This window comes from Columba livia, chromosome 7, assembly GCF_036013475.1.
Source record: "Columba livia isolate bColLiv1 breed racing homer chromosome 7, bColLiv1.pat.W.v2, whole genome shotgun sequence".
In the NCBI taxonomy this organism is placed as follows: Eukaryota; Metazoa; Chordata; class Aves; order Columbiformes; family Columbidae; genus Columba; species Columba livia.
Window position 1 is genome coordinate 18293530 of NC_088608.1, and position 26733 is coordinate 18320262.

Here is a 26733-nt window from a genome sequence, read left to right on the forward strand (position 1 = left end):
TTTTCAAAGCTGTCTTTTTGCTTTTCCTGAAACACTAGAATTTATGCTAATGAAGAATACTTGTCTGTTCTGTCTTGTCTCCCCCTATAGCTTCATCCTGCATGATATCTTTTTCAACTAAAGATAATTCAAATTTCACATGGATATTTTCTGAGAAGAATATTGGAGAAAATGCGTCAAAATGTTGAATTTGTTTTATCATTGTGAACAAACCACTTCCAAGATCTCAGTAACACTAAAATATTAGAATAAAAGGAAATGGAGTGCAAAGACACACAAGGGATATACACATGAAAAGTCAACAGAAAAGAAGCTTGAAAAAATTTATTTAAGGCTATTATTTAATATCCTTACAGCTTAGCCTTTTTATAACAAGGTTTTAAGAAGGATATTCACTTCTCAGGCATTTGTAACCGCTAGCAATTGGTGAATGAATCCTTTATGTGTAGAAGTCAACTTTTTAGAAAAATAATTTTATCATTAAATATAAATGGAGTTACTTCAGTCCTAATAAATGGAAAATATGAAGATATGGAACTTTCATAGTCTTAAAGCTGTTAAGATAACTATCCCTTAGACAATAGGTTTTCCATATATAAACCTTTGGCGACACTAAACTATAATACAATTATTCCTGGCATGCAAGGTGACATAGCTTTGTTACACCCAATATGAATGACAGAATACAAATTTCAGAATCTCTTAGTAACTGGCAGTTGATGCAATGAAGATCTTCATTTACTCCAGTTTTATTCTGCGTTTTTACTGATATCCTCCCAAAAGGTCCCTGGGGAACAACAACAAAAAAAAAAGCAGCAGCAATGAGGACATATTATAAATCTCCAAAGATTTATGAATATGTGTGGAACATATTTTTTCAGTTTAAGAACTTCCAGATGTTAGTTCTACAGACCCCTCAATGCCTCTCGCTAATAACAATTGACAACAGTAATTCCTAAAGGAAAAGCTTTTTAATAGTTTCTAATAGGTTATTTTCCTATATTGTTTGTTTCAATGTGGAACTGCAAACAAACACAAAAATATTAAAATCTTAATAAAAACTCTATTTTAACTATAGCTTCTAGGGTTTTTTTGAGATGATATTGATTGTTTCAGATTTCAAAGATCAACTGGTTATTTTCAGTGCTTGAGTAGTCTGAAGACTAAAATTAATTTTTACAGAATGGACATCAAACATTTTCAAAAATCTGCCCACTCACATGTGCCTTGAGTTGGCATTTCTGTATTTTTGAAATGCTTTGTCAATGTTAACAACTAATTCTTAAATAATAACCTGTTCACAGAGCTCAGATGGAAAATGTTGCTTTTCCAATAGAATTTGCCTACGTACAGGCAAACAAAAGCAGGGTTCTTTAATAGTTACCTATCAGGAATGCACATTATACTACCCTATTCCCTAATGACAAGCCACAATTTAAGGCAGTGTTTTATATCATGGTCTTTAAAGAATAATCAATTTGATGTAATTTTACGAATAAATATTTCTGATTTTATAATGCCTATGCAAAGGAGAGTCTTAGTTTCCTATTTAACTTGAGAGGAGTTTTGCCAATTAATGTTACCAGAAGTAAGGTCATATTAAATTATTGAAAAATATTAAGTAGGTTCACCACTGATGCAAAACACAAATTATATTTGGGATGAGTTCTGTTTAGTGTCTTGTCCTTGTTCATCACTGTCTGTAACAAAGTTTGTAACACAGTTGCAGATATGTCAATAGTTAAGAGAAAAATTAGCAGTATTTTCCCTATGTGTGATGAATATATTTAAAATACCAGTATATTAAGAATAACACAATCAAAATTCAGGCACCTTTGGGTAACTTTTGTGTTAATCAGCCATTTTAGGAACTCTTTGGTAGCCATGTCATCAAGGACTTTGTTGATATCACTCGTGAAAGTGCCATCTGCGTGTCTTCGGCCCATTTCTTCAGCCACAAGAGCTTCTTCTGGGAAACTTCAGAGGGAAGAAATTATCAAACAATTTGCAGATCAAAATAAACAAACCATTTAAAAGGTCCTCGTTACACAGCACGTTTCCTGTGATTTTAAGGAGTTAAAGGTTGAGCCCAATGTTATGGCTCAGTGTAGCACAGTGTATATCAGAACATCTTTTGAGGCATTATTTGCATGACAGAATAAACCATGGAAGTCTCCCTATACCAGATGATGACTGTTCCTTCAGGTGAGTCTAAATTTCTCTCCAGCATTTTCAAAAAAGCCATATATGCAAAAACATCTCAGTCTGCAATGTCTATGCCAAGGAGACTAGGCATCAATAAAACTCACAGGAGACTTACTAAGAATCATTATTTAAGAAATATCACTACTAAAACATTATAGTCAAATTTTCATACTTTTTTCTGTTTTAATTGGACTTAAGTCCTAGCTATATACTTATAAATATATTGCATAAGTATCTAGATATTAAGAGCAGCACCTTATTGGGGATGTAAAATAACTCAGTTACAACAATTTCCTTGCTTGCTGTACAATAGCATTTTATATTTGGAATCAGATCCTGATTCTTGCTCTATCCTTTTTTGACCACTGGAAAACTTACACCAAGAGCCTGATTTAGAAAACTTTCCTCTCTTGTTTCATCTCATCAACTGTAGGAAGATTTCAGTGGGTTCCAGTAAGGTGGACTGGTGCTGAAGCACACCGTCCTCTGGGATCAATGACAGGCAGACCATTTTTTTCATGCAGTAATTTCAGGGAAGGCAATATACAAATTTGACCACAAATAATACTAAATATTGGAAACAGAAGAGTACTCTACATTTCATTGTCTATCTAGGTTTCTAAGCTTAGTCAATAACAGCTAGGTTGTATTTCTCTCTTACAGATACTAAAATACCCTATTTCTACTCATGAAAATAAAACATGACAGAAAAACAACGGCAAATCTGAACATCACTGTAAAGTGCCACCAGCCTTTCCTTTCTGTATAGAGCTGACCTTGTTTATTTAACTTGTGGGTTTTTGTTTGTTTGTTTGGTTGGTTTTTCAGGAAATCACCATTATTTACAAAATTTACTTTACCTATTTAGTCCTCCTTGACTACAACACACAATCTTGTCTTACAGATTATATTTTATTATTATATTATTTATTATTTTTATATAGTGAGAGAAGCTTACATTTTACTTTACAGCTGGTAGGATATATAATCAGAAGATGGACTTAAATCCCTGCCCCGAAGAGCTTACATTCTAAAGGCACAAATACGTACAGAACAGTCAACAGGTAGGGAATGGCACGTGCATTGTGCAGCTCCTAACTATGGAGAGTTGGAAATACAATGAGATAGAAGGTGCCTGCAGGAGACTGAAGGTAAGGCCATTCTAAGTGTAAGACTATAATGAAAAGAGATAAAAAGTCATGAGTGAATAGATGAAGTGAGAAAGCTTAAGAAATCTGCAATGAATATGTAGAGAGCAAGGTATTAATGAAACAAATCAGAGACATAGGTGGTCAAAACTGTGGAGCACTACATCCAGGAAACTGTGAACCATAGCAAAAGCAGTAGTGGTGTCTTTAGAAGGAAAATAAGTCATAGTTGTAGGAAATGATAGTTATTTTGGCAGCAGAAACTTGGAGGGAGTTTGTAGAGCAGGAGAAGAGGAAAAAAAAAGATCAGTTATTGCTGGGAATAATCACCAGTGCATGGTGATCACCAGCTGATGACACTGGTAAAAATTTAATCTTGGAAATATTAAAGAGGAAAAGATTGACTGCGAAAGAGAAAAAAAGAGAAAGTATTTTAGGATGACAATGGTTTGAATCATCTTGATTATAGTTAAGGAGACCATAAGCAATGATATATGAAGGGGGAAAAGTAGTAGTTAGAGGAAGGTCTGGTTTAGTTTTAAATATCTTGACCTTAAATATATAACTTGACCTTTTAGAGTGTAACAGCATACTGAACAGGCTTGTTTTAATCTGTATTTGAACTTAATAGTTTAAAGTGGGAGTCTAATACCCACAGAATATTTTCTAGTACAAAATAAAAACATGAAGTACAGCAAGAACGATCAAAAATATGTCAAGGTTTCATCAGACTTGATTTCTAACCCCAAAAGCAAGGCAAAATTTAATAATAGGAATTGATGGATTCTTACTCTCTTCTTCCTCGTCCATTCACTAACCAAGCAATGAACTCTTTGGCAGCTTGGCCTTCCAAATAAGAGGTGATATCACTGGTGTAGGTGCCTTCGGCATGTCTCTCAAATTCAGTATGACGCTTGGAGATCGCGTTGCTGAAAGAAGGGCCATATTATAGGAGCAGACTGCATAAGGACATATTTTTTTTCCTAACCTTTATTGGTTTATATTTCTCACCCACCAGACTAGGGGAAGTTTTTTTTCCTTCTCAAATTATTATTGATTTTTTTTTTTTCTTGATATCTTCCAGTTCTAAAGGCATTGTCTGTGCCATGCAATACAGTTTTGTGCAGAGATGCCTGAACTAGTTCTGAAAAAGTCAAATCAGGTACTGAAATCAAATATAGCTACACTGGAATGGTCTTCTGCTAGATTAATTAGCTATGAGCAAGAAACTGTATTGTATTTTACAGACATACTTTTTGTTACCTTTTGTGTTAACCTAAAATTTTCCATTAAGCCACTCCTCCTGCCTTCATCTTCATTATTTCTTAGCCAAACTGTTCAGACTCAATTACTTTCAAATTTACATCTCGAATTGTTTTGTGAATACTCCTTTAATTGCCATTCTGACCAAATGATAATCTTGAAAACTATTTCAAGCCTGATCACCTGCAGCTTAATAGAGAAATACAACTGCTTACTCTCTTCCTACACATCACTGTGCTTCTTTCTCTGATATAGCACAAAATTATGACACGCTGGCCCTTAGGAAGGCAAGGTGCACTGAGAAGTAGCCATATTATGGAATATTTTCCATGAATAAGTTCTCTAGCATTTTTATTTCAGAATTCACTAATTTCCATACGTTTTTTAGGGCCTCTAGCTCTTTCTATTGTTTTTTATATTCTTGGGATTTCACCATTCCTCCTAATTTAGTACCATCTGCACATTTAATCAGCATGCTAACTAGAGTTGTTTGGAACATTTTTAATGAAATGTTAATTTTGTTGAGATATGCTGCTTCATTGAAGCTGAAACATTATTACAGATTTGTTACTGATATTGACAATGTTTTGAACAAAAGGATCTTTGTGATCTGGGCTATCCTCTTTGGAATGTCTGACAAAAGGAAGAATTAATATAGGTATTTACTGGATTTTTGTTATTTTTGTTTTAGTTTCAAATCTCTAACCCTCCCAACCCTCTCCCAAAAACTGTGTCAAGAAACAAAACTGGCCTCCAGCAGGTCTTGTGTTCTTTCCTGTAATGAGTGGTTTATGTAACATGGGACCGAGTTCTTAGGGCTGAGCATTGTATCGTGTTTTATTAGGTCTCTGCAAATCGGTGCCTGACCATTTTCCTTTTGTTAGTCTTCCCACTGATTTTCTTAACAGGTTTTTGATTTTTTTTTCAGCCTTTTTCTATATGAAATTTTTCTTCCTGTCTTATTCTGTAACTCTCCCTTATTATTTGAAACGTGCTTTCCTGAAATCTATGCCATTGCACGTCGCTATAGAACACAGGTGCAGGAATAAATAACATGGAGATATTTCCTATTTCCTTGTGAAAAGCAGGTGTGAGATAATTTCTTTTGATAAGTATTTCTTGGATTATTGTAACATTGTAAAAACTACTAGTTGTTTTCTTTCTTGTTGAACAGAAAATGAGCTCAAACTGTTTTTGAAAAACAAGTTGTAGTAACTAGAATACCTTGAGGGCTGGTCTGGGAATTTGTCCTTTTCTTTGTCCTCCTGTCCTTGTTGGCTGTAGTGGAATTCCACAATCATTAGATCATTATTACCACTACATTGCAGAGCATGCATGAACTGATAAGATTTTATTGGTTATTATTTAAATATTATGATAAGCAACTATGACTAATAGACAAATATTATCAACAATTTCAGGCTTATGAATTTATATTAATACAATATCTAGAAATTGTTTCAAGACTCCCACAGGTATTTTAAAGCATTAATATCATCGATTTTTTGATTCTGTAGACACATTGCTAGAACACAGAGCATAGACTTACACTCCTTTATGTTATTCTTGTTCTCAGCTTGTGTTCAATCAAATTATATTTTCAAAAAAACATGCCAACGCATGCCTTAACAGTATACTTATGATACTGGTAGAATATCCAGTGGTCAACAAAAGTTAAACCTTAGCTCCCTTTTCACAAATGAAACTTCAGGATTAGAGTATTCATAGATAAAAAAGTTTTCTTATGGCTCAGACATTTACATTATATTTCCATATCTTATTCCCATTGAACATAATTCATTCACTGAAACAATCTGTCCCGAAGAGGTTGAGATTGTCTTTTTAGGTGGCATATCAGGTAATGTACTGATACTACACTTGATTTATGCAAATATTTTTTATTTATTTTTCTCATATTCCCTATTTCTAAAAACATATTAACATTATATATACATTTTCCTTAAGAACTTTACTTATTTGAGGATGATATACATGGTCTGTGATGGCAAGCTGGAATCGAGAATCTGAATTCAGGTAGATTTTTGCTTGTTTCTTTATATGGAGATCTATAGCAATGTGACCAAAATGCTTACCCGTTTCTTTTAGTGCTCATTAACCATTGCACAAAGTCCTGAGCTCGTCTAGTGTCCAAGTACTTGCTGTAGTCACTAGTGAATGTGCCTTGTGAGTGACGTTTCACTTCATTCAGCTGTCTAGACTCATCTAATGGTTCAGACTGGGAAGCTTTGAATGATCTGTGAAAAGTTTAGAACTCGTTAATTGGCAATGGTTATAGTACATTCTACAGGTGCATTGACTTTTCTTTAAAAACCCACTATTTTATACTCTCAGAAACAAAAAGCAAGTGGCACATTGATCACTAGCTGGTTAGTGAATAAATCAACATAGCAGATTGGATACGGCACAAGGTCTTCTTGGATAACTAGGGCAGCTATTGTTTGTATTTCCAAAAACTTTCATGCTATACTTTGCAATACAAGAAACTTTGACCAATTCCAATGGTACCATGTAACAGTATTTTAAAAAATACATTTAAGTCACAGTATGTTTTACTTCAAACTGTAAGAAAAAAATGTTCAGGTCCAGTGTTTCTAGAAGTTTGATCTAAAGAATTTACCTTGTTTTCTCTTCTGTATCCTGAAGAGGATTTTGCGAGCTGCCGTGAGCTATCATTAAAAGGAGCCCAGCAACAAAATAAACACTTTTCATTTTCATTTCCTGTCAAAACAGAAATAAGGCAACAAAGAAAAATGTAATAATCTTATGTCTTACATCCAATAGAGACACCCTTAATAGTGATATAAACTTGAAGATATTGAGACCTCATGAGGATGTGGTCCATGTCCAGTGGATGGAAACTGTAGTGCCTTGGGTAGGCATTAAAAAGTCGTAGTCCCTGTTCTTGTCTTTAGGTTCTAGCCTCTGTTCTAGAATGCAAAGTGAGCTGAGAGCACCTGCATCTTCACTTTCTTTTGTAATACGAGGATAAAGGTCTATATCTACTTTGCTCTATGTTCTGCTGATGGAAACCATCAGATATGTTTCTATAATACTGTTTTAATGCAAAATTAGGGTACTGGTGTGACTTTTGTTTTTTTACACCTCGTTCACTAGAGTAAAAACAAAGCAAATCTTTGTCAAGAATACTGTCACATTAGCAGCTCCCCATTCTTTCCTTCTGGCTCTCCACCCTCCTTTTCAGATTTTTTTTTTTTTTAAATACCAGATATTGCAGCAGTGGGCCTCTGGAGTTAATAATGACTTAATATATATGACTCCTTAGAAAAAAAAAAACAACACTGAAGCACACATTGGTTTGTGTTCAATTCATGACACAATATGTCAAATTTTGCTTGTGGCACTATAGACATAATACTTAATTTCAGCTTAAGGGCTTCCATTATAGGGCTATATGTAATATATAAGATATGGGGTATATACTTCATATTAATGGTAATAAATGAAACCAGAAGATACTGCCTCCCAGTTGTAATTCTTGCTGTTACAGGTCATTCTGTTGGCTTCAACCATGTAACAGAAATGGCTACATTATTATATGTGTCTTCCTCACACACACTGTCATAACTTGAGCACTCTCACCAACGTTACTGTGAGATAATTCCCTGTAAACTAGAGTATTACAGTCTGTACAAATGCTTTGGTGATCCACAGACAAGCTGTGATTCCCTTACTTGCATTAGTGAACTGGTTTACTTATGCAAGTAGTACAGTTATAACTTTCAGTGAATAGTCACCAATGGGAATAAGGCATTCTCTAATCCCCTAATTCTATGTGCTACAATTTAAGGTAGTATTATTAGTCTGTTGACACATGATCCCCTAAAGGATAAGCTATGTTGAAGAAAGAAATGCAATTCATTTTAAGCTCACAAAACCCTATGCAAAAGGGACTTTGAGCAGCTAGTGGCTAATATTCTCAAAAGTTATTTGCATAAACAGCAAATGAGAGGAAATCTACTTACAAAATCAACTAGTATTTATTGTTTATTTTAAATTATTAATATTTTGGATCACTTAATTTTATGGAATGAAAGTATAAAAAAAGAGAAAGAATTTAAGATTTGGATAAGTACTTGTGACCGTGACAAAGAAATGGAATAGGCCATTAGTTCAATAGCTAAATTCTCCTACATTGAATGATGAATAGTAAATGCTCATTCATTCTAACTTTAAAATCACTATGGATCACAATATTAATCTGCTGTAAAGCAACAGAAGTTGCAATGAGTTTGCATCAGCAAAATGTCACTGGAAAGAATTTCGTCATGTACTTGGACTGGCTTGTGTATTTGAAAGAGCCCTTCTGCCACCCATGACACGTTCCTATGGAAGTTTATGTTACAGTCTGAAAAACAAAGGGAAATAGGAAAGATGAGTGCACTGAAGTAAAGTGGTAGGTCGCAAAATAAGACCGAGCCTAAAAACACCCTCCCTGCTAAATGTAACCTGCACTGAACTCCTCCAGCTCCACTGCAGGAGTCATATATTGAAATTCAATGATTTAAAAAATAAGTCTGAGTGAAAATGTACCTATTCTTTATCATAATGCCTTGTCACAATAAGCTGAATTTAAATATACCATGGCCTGGTGGAAGCCATAAGAAAGTTAGGAAGGAATGATGTGTGGAGAAGGTGCAGATTACTCTGTGTTGAGATTTAGAGTTGGCTCTGTACTGAGCAGTGCAAACTGGGGGGCACTATATGAACATTTCTGAAAAAGTAAACTGCATCAAAAACCTTACTGCCACAGGAGTTCTACTCTGCTCCAGTGGTCTGCCCAACCTCAGAGCAGATTTTTAATGAAATCTACTTATTCCATCTATTATGAAATAACACCTAGTCGGAGATACAAAGCCTGACTGTTGTCAGGTTAGGAAGAATGTATTGCTTCTGATACATTGTAAGGCTTAATTTTTAAGAGAATCTTAATTATTAATATAAATATTTTACTAAAATACCTCAGTGTCAGTATCAAAATATTTAAGTAAATAAAAATCTTAATCAAATCTCAATCAAAACCAGGAAAATAAATTGATAAATATAAGATTTTTTTGTGGATCGTACTATTAAGCAATGGAGTTAATTTCCCTTTCCACCGGAAGACACTGCCAGTGTTGCTCACTTTTTCATCAGTGTGTACGGAGACTCTTTTCTGCATTGTGTAATGCCTTGATATATGAGACACGTATCCAGCTATAGTACCAGAGAATACCATAATAGCCATGCAGTGAGTCCTATTATAACCATAACTGGAGAACTGAACTCCCTTTTCAATGTTTCATTTGGAGCTGTAATTTGGTGGTGCAACACTGACATCCAATGTTTATCCCAAGGAATGCATAATTTCACATTTCATAGGCTTCCAACAATGGAACAAAAGCTCTGCCTGTTCTTTGGGAGAAAACTGCTGTGGTCACAAAAATGGTGTGGATGCAATGTAGTGGCCCTCATGCTAGCTGATATAGCTGTAAATGCGTTAACTTAGACACCAAATAAAATCGTTTTTTTGCACTACACGTAAGTAAATTTGCCCTGCTTAATGGTATGCTAGCAGTTTGGTATACTTTTACTTAATCTGAAAAAAATAAGAAAAATATTTTACAGCTGCTTGTAGCTTTGTTAAACCATGATTCAGATTGGACATAAACCTAAGTCGCTCAGGTGGAATGAAAGAAATATTCTAGTCATTAATGCAGCCTCCTTATAGTAATATCGGACACTAAAAGCTATTATTCTATATAAAACTTATTAAAATAACCTCAAACCAACAAACGAACGAATTCAAAGCCCTCTGCAGTCAGCAAACAGATTTTCAGTCATTTCAATGTATCTTGGACCTTTTATGCCTCAGTCCTATAGAGCTTTCAGATGTGAACAGTCCCACTGGCTACTTTATGCCTTCAGAACAGGTTTCATGTGAAATACACGTTTAGCATATTTCTAAATTTTTCAGAATTAAAATCTGGGGAGATTACTGAAAACAAAGATGCAAAAATGCATTTTTTTGAAATTAATGCAATTTTAAACTAAGACAATCCTTATGAATAAATAAACATTTTCAAAAGCTTCTAAACCTCTGTCAGATATGTTCTTTGAAAAAGCTAGAATCAGTTATATTTGTTCATCATTTAGTACTTGCTATTGGTAATGCAAACCAGTAACCGCAGGTTTTGGCAAGTTAAAGAAGCTACAGCTTTTAAAGAAGGAATTATTTTATATTTGGGAACACAAACATGTTTTGTAGGAAAAAAGAGATGATCAGAAAAATATTTTTTTTTCCAGTTTATTCCTGCTAATCAATTAATTTCCTGACCAGAAGAACGGTTTTATTTTCTCTATGTTATTTAGGTCACCAATTGATACTGCTAAAACCCATACCATCTTATTGTCTTACACAGAATTTTTTTGTTCCTATGCATATTAGACTAATGGAAATGTTTTAATTTCTTTGTGATTGGAGATGAAAAAATTAACACATCTGAGTTTGAACCACTAGAAAGTGTGCAATGAATTTAACTCTCAAATCTTGATCAGAAACTTATTTGAATATTATTTCCTTGATCAACCTGATTTTGCTAGTTTTCCCAATATATTTTAGTGCAGATGTCTTTAGTGCCCTGGGTGCAATTTTAACTAGCTTAGGTTTTTGTTGTTGTTGTTGTTGTTGTTTTTAAATAAGAGTATTTTGAGAGTCAGTTTTTTATCTATTTCCAGTTTAAACATACAAATTATGGAGTTACAGTAGTAAAAAAGGGAATATTTTAATATGAAAATATGAATGGATAAATTGGATTTCTATTGACATGAAACTGTTTGCAAATAGCAATTATTTCTAATTATATATATATATATTTTTTTTTTTTTTTTTTTTCTGGTAGATATGCTTTACATCTAATTTACCTGCCATGCTATAATGCCTGTGGAAAGTTCTGTAAAATATAATGGTTCTAGTCTATGGAAATCCATGGTAGGATGGAAGACTAAATTAAAATTTTATACAATAATAAAAATAATTGTTGAAAGGCTTTAATTTTTACTTTTGTGCTATAAAATTTCTTTTTCAGATATTACATTGATGTGAAAATAATAGTTATTTGAGACAAACTAATGTAAAAGTAGGCCAGTGAGTGGTAATCTGTAGGGCGATGGAGTGACACTGGCTTGGACAGTTTTATATCAGCATCTATATAAACCCACTTAATTTTTTTACATTTTGCTACTTCAATCCCATTGATGCATATTTAGGCAGTACCTATAAGGAGTGAATATTTTTAAACTCATGTTCATTAAATATATCTAGAGAAGATACTAAAGGAGAAAAAAAAATAAAAATCAATTATTATATATCTCACATTTAAATTCTTACTACAGTGCCGGTCTTTCATGTTCTCATGGTTGATGTTCCTTCTTTCAATTGCTCTGCAAGCCAAAGAGCTGATTTCCCTTTTTCAGATAATTCTCTGTTGAACTAATTCAATACATGAAAAGATTTAAATGATGATGTCATTAACTCCAAACACCAATGAGTAGAACCACAGAAGAAAACACAGATTTGCTGAAAGATCTTACACCTCTTTTGCAAACTTTGGGCAATGCAGTTCAGATATGCACTCAGCTTTCTCAAACAAATTGTACTGGTAATTCATATAAATCTTACCTTTTTATACTTCGAAGTGATATGTAGCAGTTACAGAAAGAGCTGCCACTCTCTCTTCTGGAACTATGGCAAGCCTTGAGGATGCTGAGATCTGCCTAGCTGCCTCTTTTGCACAGACTTTTATATACACTGTTCAGCTCTAGTAAGCATTACGGGAGTGCATCATTGCTGACAGTTTCCTTATTCAACTTAAAAAAAAAAAAAAGAAGTCATCATATTTGCTATTCATTTCATTTGATAATTTTACAAGCAATTTCACACATTCATTCTGCTTACTTTATGACATCAGTGCTAACATGGATTTGCAGAAGGAGTGAGGTAGCAATGTCCAAAGAAGTAAATATCAAACAGAAGGGCATTAGGATGACAAACAGTGGGCTAAAGGTGCCTGGGATCAAGGCGGCAATTTCTCCCAATTCTGACTTGCCACATTTAACATTTAGTATTGAGCAAAATTGCGGTCCTGTTGACATCAATAGCATCAACTTCACCTATCAATTTAAAATCAAGGTTTATAAATTAATACACTGTTAACAATAACCAACACAACTCCCCCAAAGCCCTTGAATGATTCTTCAAGTAATCTTGTGATAATATAATGAACATGAAGAGATGTGAAGTACTGCAGCAATGGCTACCCATTATGCAGAGACTAGCACTGGTCAAATGTGGTCAAACCTTTAGATGTAAAATGCCAACTTTGTAAATTCTGCTGTATGAAAGTTCATACTCACTTGAGAACATCAATTATAAATTGCATTTCATACTGTGACCTACAAATTTATACAAGATAAGCCTATTGTTCACATGTCTGCATTCCCTACAAGGAAAAAAAAAAACAAACAAACCAAACCAGATTTGAGCTTTGTAGCTGTGTATGTTCAATGCAGCTATTGTCAAGGTCCTAAACCATTCAGTAATAGGGGCAATTTTATAGCTGTGTTTTGACAGGATTGCCAAAGACTATGTTCAGCCATCTGGTGACCATCTATGCAGCAACAAGTGAGATATGCCCCTTCAAGAAATTCCTGGAGAAGTTTTCCTTTACAGACTTTTTTCATACAGCATGATAATTCCTTGTAAAAGGCAAAAGGGCATCCAAAATAAAATATGATTATTACGTGTGTAAGGGGCCCGGCAGTCCAGGAGAGACATTACACCTGAAGGACTGCACCTTGACTTTCAGTTCTGCTCAGTAGTGGGAAGGGTCTGGAATCACAGAGGACATTTCACTGAACATTACTGACAGCCTGTGCTCCAGTCTGGAGTGGCCCATGGTCTATTTTGTGGCACAAAGCACACATATTACAGCAGCCCCTCTTATTTCCCCTAACACTGCTCCATGAAGACAGTAAAGAATCTTCCTCAGTGAGGTAATTCTCTGTTGGCTGACCACAGCCAGACTGGCAGAGCCTATGTGATACAATTGAGGCAGTGTATAAAGTTAATAACCCTAGTGTCAGAGTGGCAAACCAAATTTAATGGATCCTTCCTACAGGTCTATGCTAAACACCCTGCTGTGATGCCATAGTATAGGATTTAGTGAAACATTAAATCTCACTACACAGTCCACATAATCAATTTTAAATAAAGTTGTTATTTTGTTAGTATAATTTTCCTCTGCTCTTGGATCCATTTACTGAGATTCATGGTCCATTTTTATCATTTCTAGCTACAATGCAACTGTCTATTAATGCTGCTGCTGAAAACTTCAGAGCACAGCTTCTGTTCCTCTCATCATTGCCTTCTCATTGAACTTTCAGTAATTTCTGAGAGCCTTGTTTTTCCTTTTTGTTACTCTGTTTTTTAATTATTACTTCTTTCCCTTTTGTTTACACATGTTCTTTTCTCCATGTCCTCTTTCTTCCTGCTTCTAATTGTATTTTTCACACCCATTCAAAGCAATGGATTCCTAGTCATTGATTAGTATGGGATATACAAACTTACATCCATATTTATCAAACTTGGCTTTTCCAACTTTTTTGTTTGAAACAACCAGAATTACCATGTCCATATACCAGCCTTTCCTAGGCAAAGAACTGTATAACATCTAAGACATGGTGCCAAAGGAGCCAAAATAAGCCTGGAAACAACAGTATACAACAAATCTACTTATTTTCATGAGATGCCAATTTCTCTCTCTTTGTCACCTTTATCTCAGAATTATTTTTAAATCTAATTTCTACTTAAACGTTATAAGCATCACATAGGGGATGCAAAATCACACTTGAAATGTAAGTCCAGCATCCAGAATGAGAAGGTACTGTCTCTCCCTGGAGGTGGTGGCTGCCCAGGCCTGCAGTATCCCGACAGGACAGCAGGTGGTGATGAAAGGGCCGTTCAGACTTTTTTTACACCAGGATGACACACGCACACTTGTTGAAATGGTTTGCTACAGATAATTATCTCACTGCATGTTGAGTTAAAGATACATAGCTTTATAAACAGGCAATATGGAATGTAAGACAATATCATCTCCTCCAGGAAACAGGCAGTTCGTTTCTTTCTGTTTACTTTCTTTTGCCATATAAAGTTCCTTGTTTACAGTAGGATGATTTCAGAAAATAATATACGAGACAGAGCAGCTCAGTGCACCTGGTTGTGCAGGTTGTTACACAGACTATATCATCTAACAGGTCATCAAGCATCTAGAATGTGACCGATTGTTTGATTTCCAAGTGATACGCAGACAATAAAAATACAGGAAAGAAGTGAACTGCCATCAACAACTGTGCAACCTTCAATTGCCATAACTGAATCTATAGTGACAGATATTTCAGGAGCACAGGAAACAAGTGTCACCAAAGAGAAGCAGAATGACTGTATGTATGAAATGTGCATATGTACTCAGTTTTTTTCCTCTGACATTGTAAAATACAATAGTTAGATGGCACCTTTTGGCAAAAGTCAAGGGCAACCTCACTCTCCTCTATATTATAGATCACATATGAGACTGTATTTCAACTGAGTCTGACTAGGAGGCAGAACCTGAAAGTGATCTGCCTTCAGGAAAGTTTCATCTTAATGTTTTTCGTGGTTCACTTGGAGTCATTAAAAAATCTGAGTTCACTGTATTTGAAGTTGATAAAAGTTTCCTGCACCATCATTTCAGCACCGGGTAAAGGTTACTATTAAGGACAGTGTACTGCACTCGCTGGGCAAAAAATCTCTGGGGAAAGTACAGATGATGAGAAGCAGATTTCTTACCAGCTGCACACTGAACCTGATGCTCTAACAGTGATAATTCCAGCTGGCATGGCTTTTTAGAAAAATAGGAGCCATGTATTTGTTATAACTGGCTAGCGTTCTCTAAATATCATAATTTTCTAGGATGTTTCAATTCTTTAACTGTTGGTACAAGAAAGAAAACCCAAACAAGTAAAGTTCTGAACACTTCAATGAATTAGGAAGTTGCTGACTTTTGAAAGTAAAAAAAGTAAAAAAAAACCCAAACCAACAAATGCTTTCAAAAAAAGTGAAACTCCCACATTTTTCTGTGTATTTCTTCATTACATATTTATTGTTATTATATTCTTATATCCATTACGTTTCTAAAGAACGTGGGTGGGGTATGACTACAGGCCCACACCCTTTTGTCTCTTACATCGCACAGAAAGCATTCTCCTCTCCATAACCTTGTCAAGCATGAGTTCAGAGGCTTGGCTATGCAGCCCCTTTTATTTTCCTATCCTTGCTACATGATAATCAGACAAAAAAGTCCTGTACTTCTCTTCTGGGAATCAGTGCAACACACACAGGAAGGACATATGTGTAAACACATACATAAATGTATGTGCACACATGCATCATGTTACATACATACATGTGTACATCTACACAAAACACACAAATGTGTGTATATGTATGTATAAAAGTCCATGGCTACACTTTGGAGAGCAAGAATGGCTTTCAGAAATGGTGCATTAGTTTAAGCCTTTTTATATCATGCAACTCCATGCTCACTGCCGTGGATGCCAAAGGGTTTGTACCTCAGGAAAGAAGAGCTATTGTAAGTATGCTGTATCCCACACTGTCTACTCACATAAATTGGAATCGCTTCATTTGAAGTCAATGGAGCTGCATCAATTTGCGCAAGCAGAAGAGCTGTCCAAGTATGTACTAGTTACTTTACATTCTGAGAAGACAATGTTCATAATTGAAAGTAATACCAAATGCTCTTAGCAAATACTATGAATTATTCAGATTAAATATAGAGCCTTCAAATGACTCTATAAAATGTACTAAACAGCTGTGCCTTCTAATTGGGACTGACTGGCAAACTGGAAAGTATTGAATGTAGTCTGAATTTTACTTGATATCTGAGTAAAATGAGTATAACACTAACCACATTCTGGAGCCTGGTGGGGGCTATACATGATTTTCTAGTAATGCTGTTTTCTCTTTAGGCCTTTTCTTCTTTGCAGCTGCAGTAATTCTAAGTGAAGCAAAGTATGTAGCTACACATTTGAGGTATGAGGATTGCATGTTCATTCCTATGTACAGGTCACACATCACGAATGAGGCAGACAATGAAAATAGGTGTTGAAGAATGAATGGTTTGGAACAGAAACAGTGGTTTTCTACTATTTGTCTATACTTCAGTTTCTAGGATAAAGCAGTTTTTTGCTTTGCATCTTTAGCTTTATTTTGTAAAAGCTAAATGGGATTCATAGTAGAAACCAACTTGTAATCAGCTATATCTCTAGCTGTTTGATATACAGCCCGTCTACTTAATTTGGAACAAATATGTTCCATCTTCAGAGGCTTATACACCTTGTTAAAATGACAAGTATTTGAAGACTAAGTTTTGTTGACTGAATTGGTATTTTTGGATATCTGAAGTCTGAGATACTAATTCAAACATTTGAAAATGGGAAGCAAATCTTTGAAGATATTCATTCATCAGCTTAGAAAAATCTCATCATAAAAGCTATCATTTCTTAGCACAGTCTATGTCTGCAGTATATGTACTTTTTATTCATATATAACAGCGTCAGACTGATTCCTCAGGACAAGCCCTTTTATCTTGAACTGTGCTGAAGCTCTATTGCAGATGAGCCTACACTGTAGCCTAGCTTAAAAAGGAATGGGGCAAATAACTCTCCAGTGAATATCTGTGGTGATGCTTATAACATGGATTGTGACTGTAAACAGCAATGCAGAATGGAAAAAGTTCTATTTCTAGAGAAGAAAAGGCTTAGGAAGATCTCATCACAGGATATAAATATTGGAAGGGATGGTGCAAAGAAGATGGAGCCAGGAACTTTGCAGTGGTGGCCAGTGACAGATCAAGAGGCAACAGGCACAAACTGAAACACTGAAGTTTCTGTCCAAAAATAAGGAAACACTTTTGTACCATTAGGTTGACCAAGCACTGGCAGAGGCGGCCCAGAGAGGTTGTGGAGTCTCCATCCTTTTGGACATTCAAAACTCATCTGGACATAGTACTGGGCTACTGGCTGTAGATGGTCCTGCTTGAACAGGGAGGTGGGACATGGCATCCAAAGTTCCCTTCCAACCACAGCCATTCTGTGATTCTATGATACTGTGACAGTGTGATGGTAGGTTTGAAGCGCTCTGCACCATTTCTAATGAACGACTGCAACATTACCTGTTATTAGCACAGGCCAGCTATTTTATGTTTTGTATGTTTTTAAGAGGCTTTTTTTGACATTCACAGCATTCCAGGACATTTTCCGCCAGGTCACCAAAATACATGATTGCTCAGTCCTAAAGTTTTCAGGTTAGACATTATTCCAGGAACTCAATGTAAATGTCACACTCTGCTAAAGACATATTCCTATTCTCTGGCAAGAATACTAAGGCAAATAAATTATCAACATGAAAAACAATGAAGCAAAAGTGAGAGCAGCACAATGCACTTATTTTTTCAGGTTTTATCCCCACAACTGCTTCCTACAAGCCAAAGTATATGGTGGACAGTTTGGAAGATGTGCCCTTTGGTTGCCTTAGAAAACAAACATAAAGGCAGATTAATAATGAAACGGCTAATGCATCCCTTGGGAAAGAGGTACCTTCTGTTATTTTACTTGATACATTTTCCTGAAATTTCCCTTATTCCAAATACTTCCAGAAGCTTCTGACTACAGACCTGTGGGCAGGGTGTGAAGAACACATTGCATCACTTTATTGCTTATAGTATCCACAAAGGGCCAATTTAGCTGGCCAAATTTCCAGAGCTTCAAGGATTTTCAAAAGTCTAAATAAAAGTAAAGGTGCAGAAATTTAAAGATAACTTAATATATTGATATTTATATGAGATTGATACCATGCATTTTAAAAAAAATTGCTCTATGCTCCTATTGACATATTCAGGTATCTAAAGGTATCTATCCTAGCATCTGGTATAAGACATTGATTTTCTCTCTTTCACCACAATTTTGCAATGGTTTCTGTGGTGTTGTATCAATATAAAAAATGGAGAGTTAAATCCCAGTAATGTCAACTGAATTGTATTCCTTATTTGTAAAATAACCACATTACTGAGACTACTGTTGTGTGCAGCAAATGCACATAGGACGATATAATCAAAATCTAATTAGCCCCACTTCATGTTATATTTGCTTAATGTTAACTTTCTTAGAGCTATAATTTTTTCCTTTAAACATTATAGCAGTTGAATTTTAATTACATTACCAACAAAAAGCTCATTAACGTCACATAATTGGCAGCGTTTCCAAAAAAACCTGAACTAATTGAGTATTTTCTGAAGAGTTCCCATCAAAGTATAATTTAACCATTACAAACAGCTTGGCAACTACATTTACATAAAGATGTGCCTGAGGAATGTTCTCATGTGTGGAAAATCAGATTTGATATTGCCATTAACAAAATGAAGGAAGCTGTTACATAGCAAATCACTTCCACATTTTAATGATTTTGGCTAAACCCCATGTTTTTGTCAAGAGGGTCAAATGAAACCGTTCACTTTTCCACAAAGAAGCAGCAACTGATCTGAGAGTTTGGAAGCAGTTTGCTTTGCAGTAAGGCCATTCCACAGTCTTTTCCAGGTTGTTTTGTATTGTAACCAGCTAATAGCAGGGATGGGATACTCTGTTAGATAGACCACAGTTCTTATGCAGTAGGCTAGCAGAATTTTTTAAACACATGACCAAGGAATAATTTAGTCCACAATGGATCTCTCGCCAATTATCTTGTTCATATTCTTCTATTATGACAGGACTGATTTAATTTCTACTCAAATACAAGTATTCCAATCATGACTGGCCTCTTGCATTTTTAAAAGACTCCCTAAAATAGTTTCACTGGAAACAAAACAAAGAAAGCCTGCACAATCCTTTGATCCTTTTCCTCCAGTCTGGGATGAATGACTGAGATTAGTTTGAATGCTGAGGTAATGACTGGAGATTAAAAACATGCTAATATGGCTCATGTATTCTGAATACAAGGACAAAAACCACTGAGATAAAATAGCTATCATCAATGTCCTGGTTTCAAATTTAAACACTGACAGTTTTGCAGAATCAAGGTTTCAGAAAAGAGTTGAATAAAATTTGAGAACAGCATTCAATATTCTGCATAATTATACAGACTTCAGCTTTAAATATTGTGTGTTTCCAACCCTGCTTGGATTCCTTCCAAGAAATTGGAAATAAATTTTGAGAAACCAGTTCTTGTTAGGATGCTAATTAGGTACTTGCACTGTCTTTGTCCTTTCCCATTTTACAGTTGTAGTTAACAAATGCAAGCATATTCATTTGGCAGTGTGCCTTTGCAATGGACCACCTATCTTTGGATTGCAGAATCTAAGTTTAAGCAAGATGGCAATAAATGCACATGACATTTTACATTCTGATTTTATTTTTTCTATGAAACAGGTCTTAAACGTGCCAAAATATGTATTAGCATAACATTTGCTAATATACAATATCAAAAGTGGATGTAAACATCATGTTTAAAACTTCAAAGTTGCTGTTATCAATTCACCTGAAAACTGTATAACCTTACGTTCTCCCAGAGATACATCAGATGCCTTAGCATGCTCTGAATAGCCTACTTATTCTGACAAAGAAAAACATTGTTTGAGGAAGTGGGTCATATGTGTGTAGAGATGTTTGCTGGAAAGGCCTGGAATTCCATGGTTCTGGTCAGTATACCACTGAAAAGGAAAAAAAAAACAAAACAAACATAAACATATTCAATTCTGCAACAGTTTAATAACACAAAAATTTATTTTATTACCATATAGAAGAAAGTGGATGCCTCAAGAAGACAGAAGGACTCGCTAATATATATATGTATTTTCTTAATCAGTTTCCACTATATTCATATTCTTGCTGAAAAAAGTTTCTAAATGTTCTGTAATCTAGGATTAAGCATTACTGACTCAGTACTGACAAGTCAGTTGTATCAAGTCAGGCAAAAGAGCTTTGAGATGCCCTTAGGGATGAAATGCCCTGGACCTGCTACATGGCCTTGGCGATAGGGGTCACAGTCTTGTGGGCTCTAAGAAACAAACTTTCAGCTAAATGTTGTGGAATTCTGTTCAAAACATCCTTCATTACAGCAGAGCCATGAACATTATGAATGGTGTACTCCAAATAAAATACACTCTCAGAAATAAATAGCTGAACTAGGATTACTATAACTCGATAAAGTATTCTGGAAACTTGAGAAATAACCCGTGTTTGCTAAATATCAGTGAAGGAGACAGAAAATGCAGAATACACAAAAGGGTCTACAAACCCCAAGTACTGGGGGATTCCTGTGTGGTTGCTTTTTGGGGATTTTATGGCACTCAGAAACTGGACTCAGGCAGAAGGCCACTATGTTTGATAGCAGGCAAACACTTTGGTCATTAGCCCCAAGAAAAAAGTTTCAAAAGCAGAGCTTAGCATGTAATTTCAAACTACTTTTCCCCTGCTCGTTCCTCATTTATACCTTCTAACCTCTTGCCTATGTGTTTCTCTTTTTGCCCGCACCTGCTACTCCAAGCAAGTTTTGCGGCTATTTGGCTATTTTTTTTTTTTTTTTTTCTGATACCGGATATATACTACTTGGTTATCTTATATCCTTTTATCATTTTTGTGTGTTTCACCTCATGCCCATGGCAGGCGTGTCCAGTTCAAGATAGAATCCATCAGAACAAGAGATGGTTTTGGCTCCAGAAGCCAGCGCCTCCATCTTCCTCTCTTTTCCTAGCTACCAGGAACTTTCATAAGGTGGCTAGATTCTCATTCTTCTCCCTGGCTCATTTTAAAAGTCTCTAAATTATTCTTGACAAGAGAGAAGTCCTGCTAGAGTCCAAAAGGCAAGAAGGGGAAAAAAAAAAAAAGCAGGCAAGTCCTTTGAGGAAGAAGTTGTTTATGAAAAGTAACAAATGCATTAGCAACTGCAAGATTTTGAACCATGTTCAGTTGAACTGAGTTCTTAAAAAACATTGGCAAAGGTCAGATAAGAGTCTTGATAAAGCCATAAACCACTGACAAAAATGAAAATTAGTCTGTTATTTACCATGTTCAGTTGAACTGGATTCTTAAAAAACATTGGCAAAGGTCAGATAAGCTTCTTGATAAAGCCATAAACCACTGATAAAAATGAAAATTAGTCTGTTATTTACCATTGCCTGGAAATCCACCTGTGCATTAACCAGAGCTTTTGCGATTTGTGCTGAGTTCTGAAAATGCACATTATCTGCAAAACAAGAGATTGGCTGTTGAAACATGGAAATACCACAAAGCATAAAGTTACAGTGCATTAAGATGTGTCCACTAATTATCAAGTGATACAGTTGACATTACTAAGAATGAGTAAGCATCTTAATATGTTATATGGAAATCTACAAAAGATCTAAGTACTGACCCAAATCAAAAGCATAAAAAGATTCTTAATGTTTTTCAAACAAAGTGATACTGGCTCTGTATTTGTACTGCCATTTGCAAACCTCACCATCTGCTGTTCCATGGATGAGAAGATACTCCACGTTTTGGAAATTCTTTGCTCTTGCCATCACAGTTGAATTCTGTTGAGAGGAAAAATGAACAGTTCAGCAGCTTAAATTTAAACCACTCAGTCACAGAGCTGAAAGGCTTTCATTAGCTAGTAGAACAACAATCTAACAGTTGGAAACGCATAATAATGACAGCAGTGACTTCATATCAGTCTGAGATTGTAACAGAAGCCATATATATTTAGTGCCTTTTCTAATGGCCAGTGCACAAAAAGTACAGCGCTTGCCATGTGTCATTCCCTGAACAGTATAATTCCTGACTATGCTATTGAGCATTTCTGTTCTTCGAGCCGTGATGGAGAGTAGGTAATGAGAACATGATCCAAAATCTTTAATAGGAGTCTCTGCGCTAACTTCTTTGGCTGTTAATTCAGGCCTCTCTAAATCCAGAGCTTGTACGTGTGCTGCTAAGGGAAGCTACAGTATCCTATCAATGTAAAAAAAAAAGAAGAAAGGCAACCTGTTCCAGGTAGGGGAAGCTGATCTGACCGTTTAGTATGCTTACGAAGTTATTATCAGAGAGCTAAATTTGCACGAAGCAGTTTGCATACCACAGCTAACAGCATCAACGTTTTAACCTCTCTCATGTGAGTTCTTTCATAGGCTGCTGGTTTGAACTGGCAGAACTGTCTGACTTGTCCAAGTGAGAAAATAAAGATCCTTCAATTTACCATATTTAGGATTGATAAATACAAAACCACAAGTAACTATGGAGATATTAATTTTACAGCAGTAGCTTAGCTGCTACAGGACTTCCACTTTGAGATCTGGTGGGTCATTTTATTTCTTCACAGTTCTACTTGTCCATGGAAGTGTGATTCAGGTTTAAGGCAGATCAATACAGAAAGAGAATTCTCACCTTGTAGTGCTCAAGATTATCAGACTCTACAGGAAGACCCATAAATCGTTCAGTGTAGATAGATGCTGCGATATTAAAGAAGAAAAAAGCTATAAAGAATGTACAGATATTTTTGTGCCTCCAGTGACATGTAGCAAATTAAATTTTGTTTATTTTAACTATATATCTGTTCTGCCCGGTTTCCTTATAATGCACCAAATGTAAACATATTTTTAAAAAATAAACTGTTAACGTTAACAAATAAATGTCTTCCAAATGGTCCTTATAGAAACAGTGGTTTGATATTCATCTGTGGAACCAACAGAAGGTTTTGTGGATAAAGGTAATTAACTGGTACTGCTTTATGTGATTGGGTTGAACTCCAGAAATGAGCTGAATGAGCCAGTGAGCCAACAAAGGTCCATGGTGGAAAGATGACACAGACTATTTTTGACACTGTAAAAAGAGAAACTGAGCAGAATTCTAACCTGAGATGTGTATGTGTATATACAGCTATTATGGATATATATGTTGCGCCTTTCCTATTGAATGAATATATGCACCAATTAAGGGGAACAGACTTGCACTGAAAAAATGATGCAATTGCTATTCAGGTGTCTGTTGAATTCATTTTTCTAACTACAGCAAAGAATGTTAACAGATTTGACAAAACAAATATGAATAACTGAACAGTATCTATCACCAAGGACTCAGTAGGAACAGCCATCTTTGAGCTGCCTGAATATTTGTGGAAAACTGACGCAGCAGCTGTCACTACCAGACCATTACTTTCTTTATGAACTTGCCTTGAAAGAGTAACTGACACATATTGAGCAGTCAAGCTGCAGTATTACAATAATTCTATTTATTTAACAGAGTCAAAGCTTTCTGACAAAGAAGAGCTGGCATCTTTCCCTTCCATAAGAGAAGTGATTGCCATTGTACTCACTAAGGAACTGGGATTCCCTACCTTGTTGTTCAGTTTGGTACACTGTATTAGAATAATTTTGTTTAAAAATAGAAATGAGAATCCTCCAAGGAAAGGAAAATTACTCAATATACTTATGTTCCTATGGTTTACTATGTATTCTTTACACGTATTACAACTGAGCACTAAAGATCTGTACTGTGTCTCAGATCAGTGAGGTAAGGTTCCTGAAGATAATTTGTAATAAACTAAGTATTGAAAATATCTAGTAGCCTGCCTTGTATCAAAATCCTTCATCATTCAACGAAAACAGAAAATGTGCAATATCTGTTGTCAACACAGTGTCAAACAACCATATTGGGCTTAAGTTTTCAATAAAATAGACTCTTTCTGAATGGCTGGCATTTCTACAGCATTCTGAGCCAAATTCTCCACTCTTTTCTACCAGTATAACTACAACACATCCACAGAGGTCAGCAGAATTGTATTATAATGACTAAGTGGAAGATTTGGCTTGTCAATTACTGAGGAAGAAAAAGGAGATAAATTGCAAATTTTACTAAGACAGTCACAGATCTAATGATTTTAACTATACATTGTCCCTGAATGCAGTTTTCCTTGCATTCCTTGTTCGGCTGTTATTTACTCTGACACAAAAAGGTGAGTGGGAGGATTTCAGAGTAAAGATTGTGGCCCAGACTCTAATCTGTGCATCTAAAAAAGGGTGTGACAAAATTTAGAAGCTCTAGGGGCCAGTACATCCTATGACATACTGGTACTACTTAGAGACTCAAATAGGTAGCATCCTGTAGTTTGGCCCCTAACACAATGCTCTCTAATGTTAACATGATCCGTTTGCCAAACCTGATGACTCATGACTTCCGTTTCCTTCCTTCCTTAGTGGAGGTACATTTGCCTGTTTGGATTTTACAATGTGTTTTTAGCAAGAACCTTTAACTCTCTCCTGAAAATTCATCTAAAGGAAAGATTGCAATAGTGTGGGTCTAATCTACTTTAATTTTAAAACTTCATTCAATTTTTAATGATTGGGCAATTGTTTATATCTCTCTTTTATTGAAGGACTTCTGCAAAAATACTTCTTTACGCCTGCATTCTGGAAATAATTTTGCAATCATGAGTGAAAATGTCCTAAAAAAATCTTGATGCTAGTGAAAACATGAAGACTATGCTTCCTGTGTCATACAAATGTTTTCCCCTTTGTTTGCAAAACACCATAAATACAAGGAATGTCTGTGCTAGCAGTCAGGGAAGGAATCTTTTCCATTTAACCAAAATTTTTTCTCATAACCAAGACTTCTTAGCAAAGACCATATGCTAAGTAAATGTGTTCAAAGTGCTATGTTTTGCTCATTGAAAACATGCATACCATGATTCCTTTTTACACTAAGGTTTGTCTACACCATGCCAAAAGCTTAACAGGTCTGCAAGTAAGTATGAGTATGTGCCTGCTTTATTCACACAGTAAGGCCCTGGGAGTATACTCCTGGAGTTGTTTCCTCTTAACAGTTTGGAGCTTCAGTCAATGAACATAAAAATATGTCTAGTAACACAATAACACAGGAGGTGTGGCTGAGAAACATCTAAAGGGAAGAATATTTAATTTAAGAAAAAATTATGTCAGACACAGCTAATGCCTCTCTTTTCCACTGCTTTTGGGAAACAACTTTGCAATCATCAGAGATACTGATTTCTGACAGAGATCATCGGCAGTATCTAAAGTTGAAGTGCACTATGATTCCACTACTGGCAGAAAAATAATTTCAATTGTTTCTGAATTTAGTGAGACTGTTTTAACAGGATTTTTAGGGAGATCACTCCTGGGTATAGCTGATTATCAAGAGGGCTTTACACACTTACTGTTACAGATATGCACATGGCATTATCCAGGTGTATCTTCTTTGGTGTTACAAAGTGTGTTCCGAACTGCCAATTACAGTCAGTTATTTTCAGTAAGGCAAACTTTAAACTCAAGGTCTTAAGAGTTTTATTGTCTAGGTAACTGCAATGTCTCTAAGTTTCATATTGCCAGTCTCCTGCAATGATTTAATTTAGAAAGTCATTAAATGCTACATCTTGCTTTCCAAGTCAGTATTTATGGCAAGTTTCCATACCATAATACTCCCAGCTGGAAACAGGAGCCACAGCCATTCCACATTTAAATACTCCACTGCCAGATCCAAGTGCCAAAGAAGTCACGTAACCACCATAGGACTAGGGAGAAATCACAGACAGTTTAAAATTATTGGTGAATTATTGCTTTTTTTTCTGAATCAAACTCATATACATTAATTCCAAAGTAAGTATTTTACTTTGAATGCATGAAGGACAAATCAGCAAAAGCTTTTTATTTTTTATTTTTAATTTATCTATTTCAAATGGATCTGATGTGATTTCTTGTGAGAAAGATTAGACAATTTTATTGAATCACTTCTGTTTTGCTGCTTCTTCAATGCTTATCCCTGATACTGCTCTTATTACCACTTGGAATCATAGTAAAATTTAAGTTGGTAGGATACTTCAAGGTAATCTAGTGCAACCTCAATCCCAAAGACGGGTAACTTCAGATTTAAATGAGGCTGATCAGAGTCACATCCACATTACACAGCCTGTCTACTCAATCTGTTCCAACTCTGATCAATG

The 26733-nt window shown here is 35.4% G+C and overlaps 2 protein-coding genes across 3 annotated transcripts in view; both read right to left on the reverse strand.

Moving 5' to 3' along the window:
- Positions 1-309: 309 nt before the first annotated feature.
- On the reverse strand, positions 310-14464 carry GCG (glucagon). The gene is made up of 8 exons (XM_065068681.1): positions 12592-14464; positions 12316-12503; positions 7255-7355; positions 6710-6871; positions 5841-5894; positions 4145-4282; positions 1834-1977; positions 310-787 (listed from the first exon to the last, which is right to left on the reverse strand). Exons 3-8 carry the CDS (start codon positions 7350-7352, stop codon positions 763-765), a joined length of 621 nt encoding a protein of 206 aa, XP_064924753.1. The 5' UTR covers positions 7353-7355; positions 12316-12503; positions 12592-14464; the 3' UTR covers positions 310-762.
- Positions 14465-20136: 5672 nt separating this feature from the next.
- The window catches only part of LOC102090999 (prolyl endopeptidase FAP), a 35680-nt gene continuing 29083 nt past the window's right edge, over positions 20137-26733 (reverse strand). For both annotated transcript variants that reach the window (XM_005498624.3, XM_065068680.1), the window contains 5 exons: positions 26205-26304; positions 23166-23230; positions 22246-22318; positions 21917-21990; positions 20137-20455 (listed from right to left, as the gene is read on the reverse strand). In XM_005498624.3, coding sequence (XP_005498681.2) covers positions 20354-20455; positions 21917-21990; positions 22246-22318; positions 23166-23230; positions 26205-26304 — 414 coding nt within the window. In that variant the 3' untranslated portion in view covers positions 20137-20353. The remainder of the gene's footprint in view (positions 20456-21916; positions 21991-22245; positions 22319-23165; positions 23231-26204; positions 26305-26733) is intronic.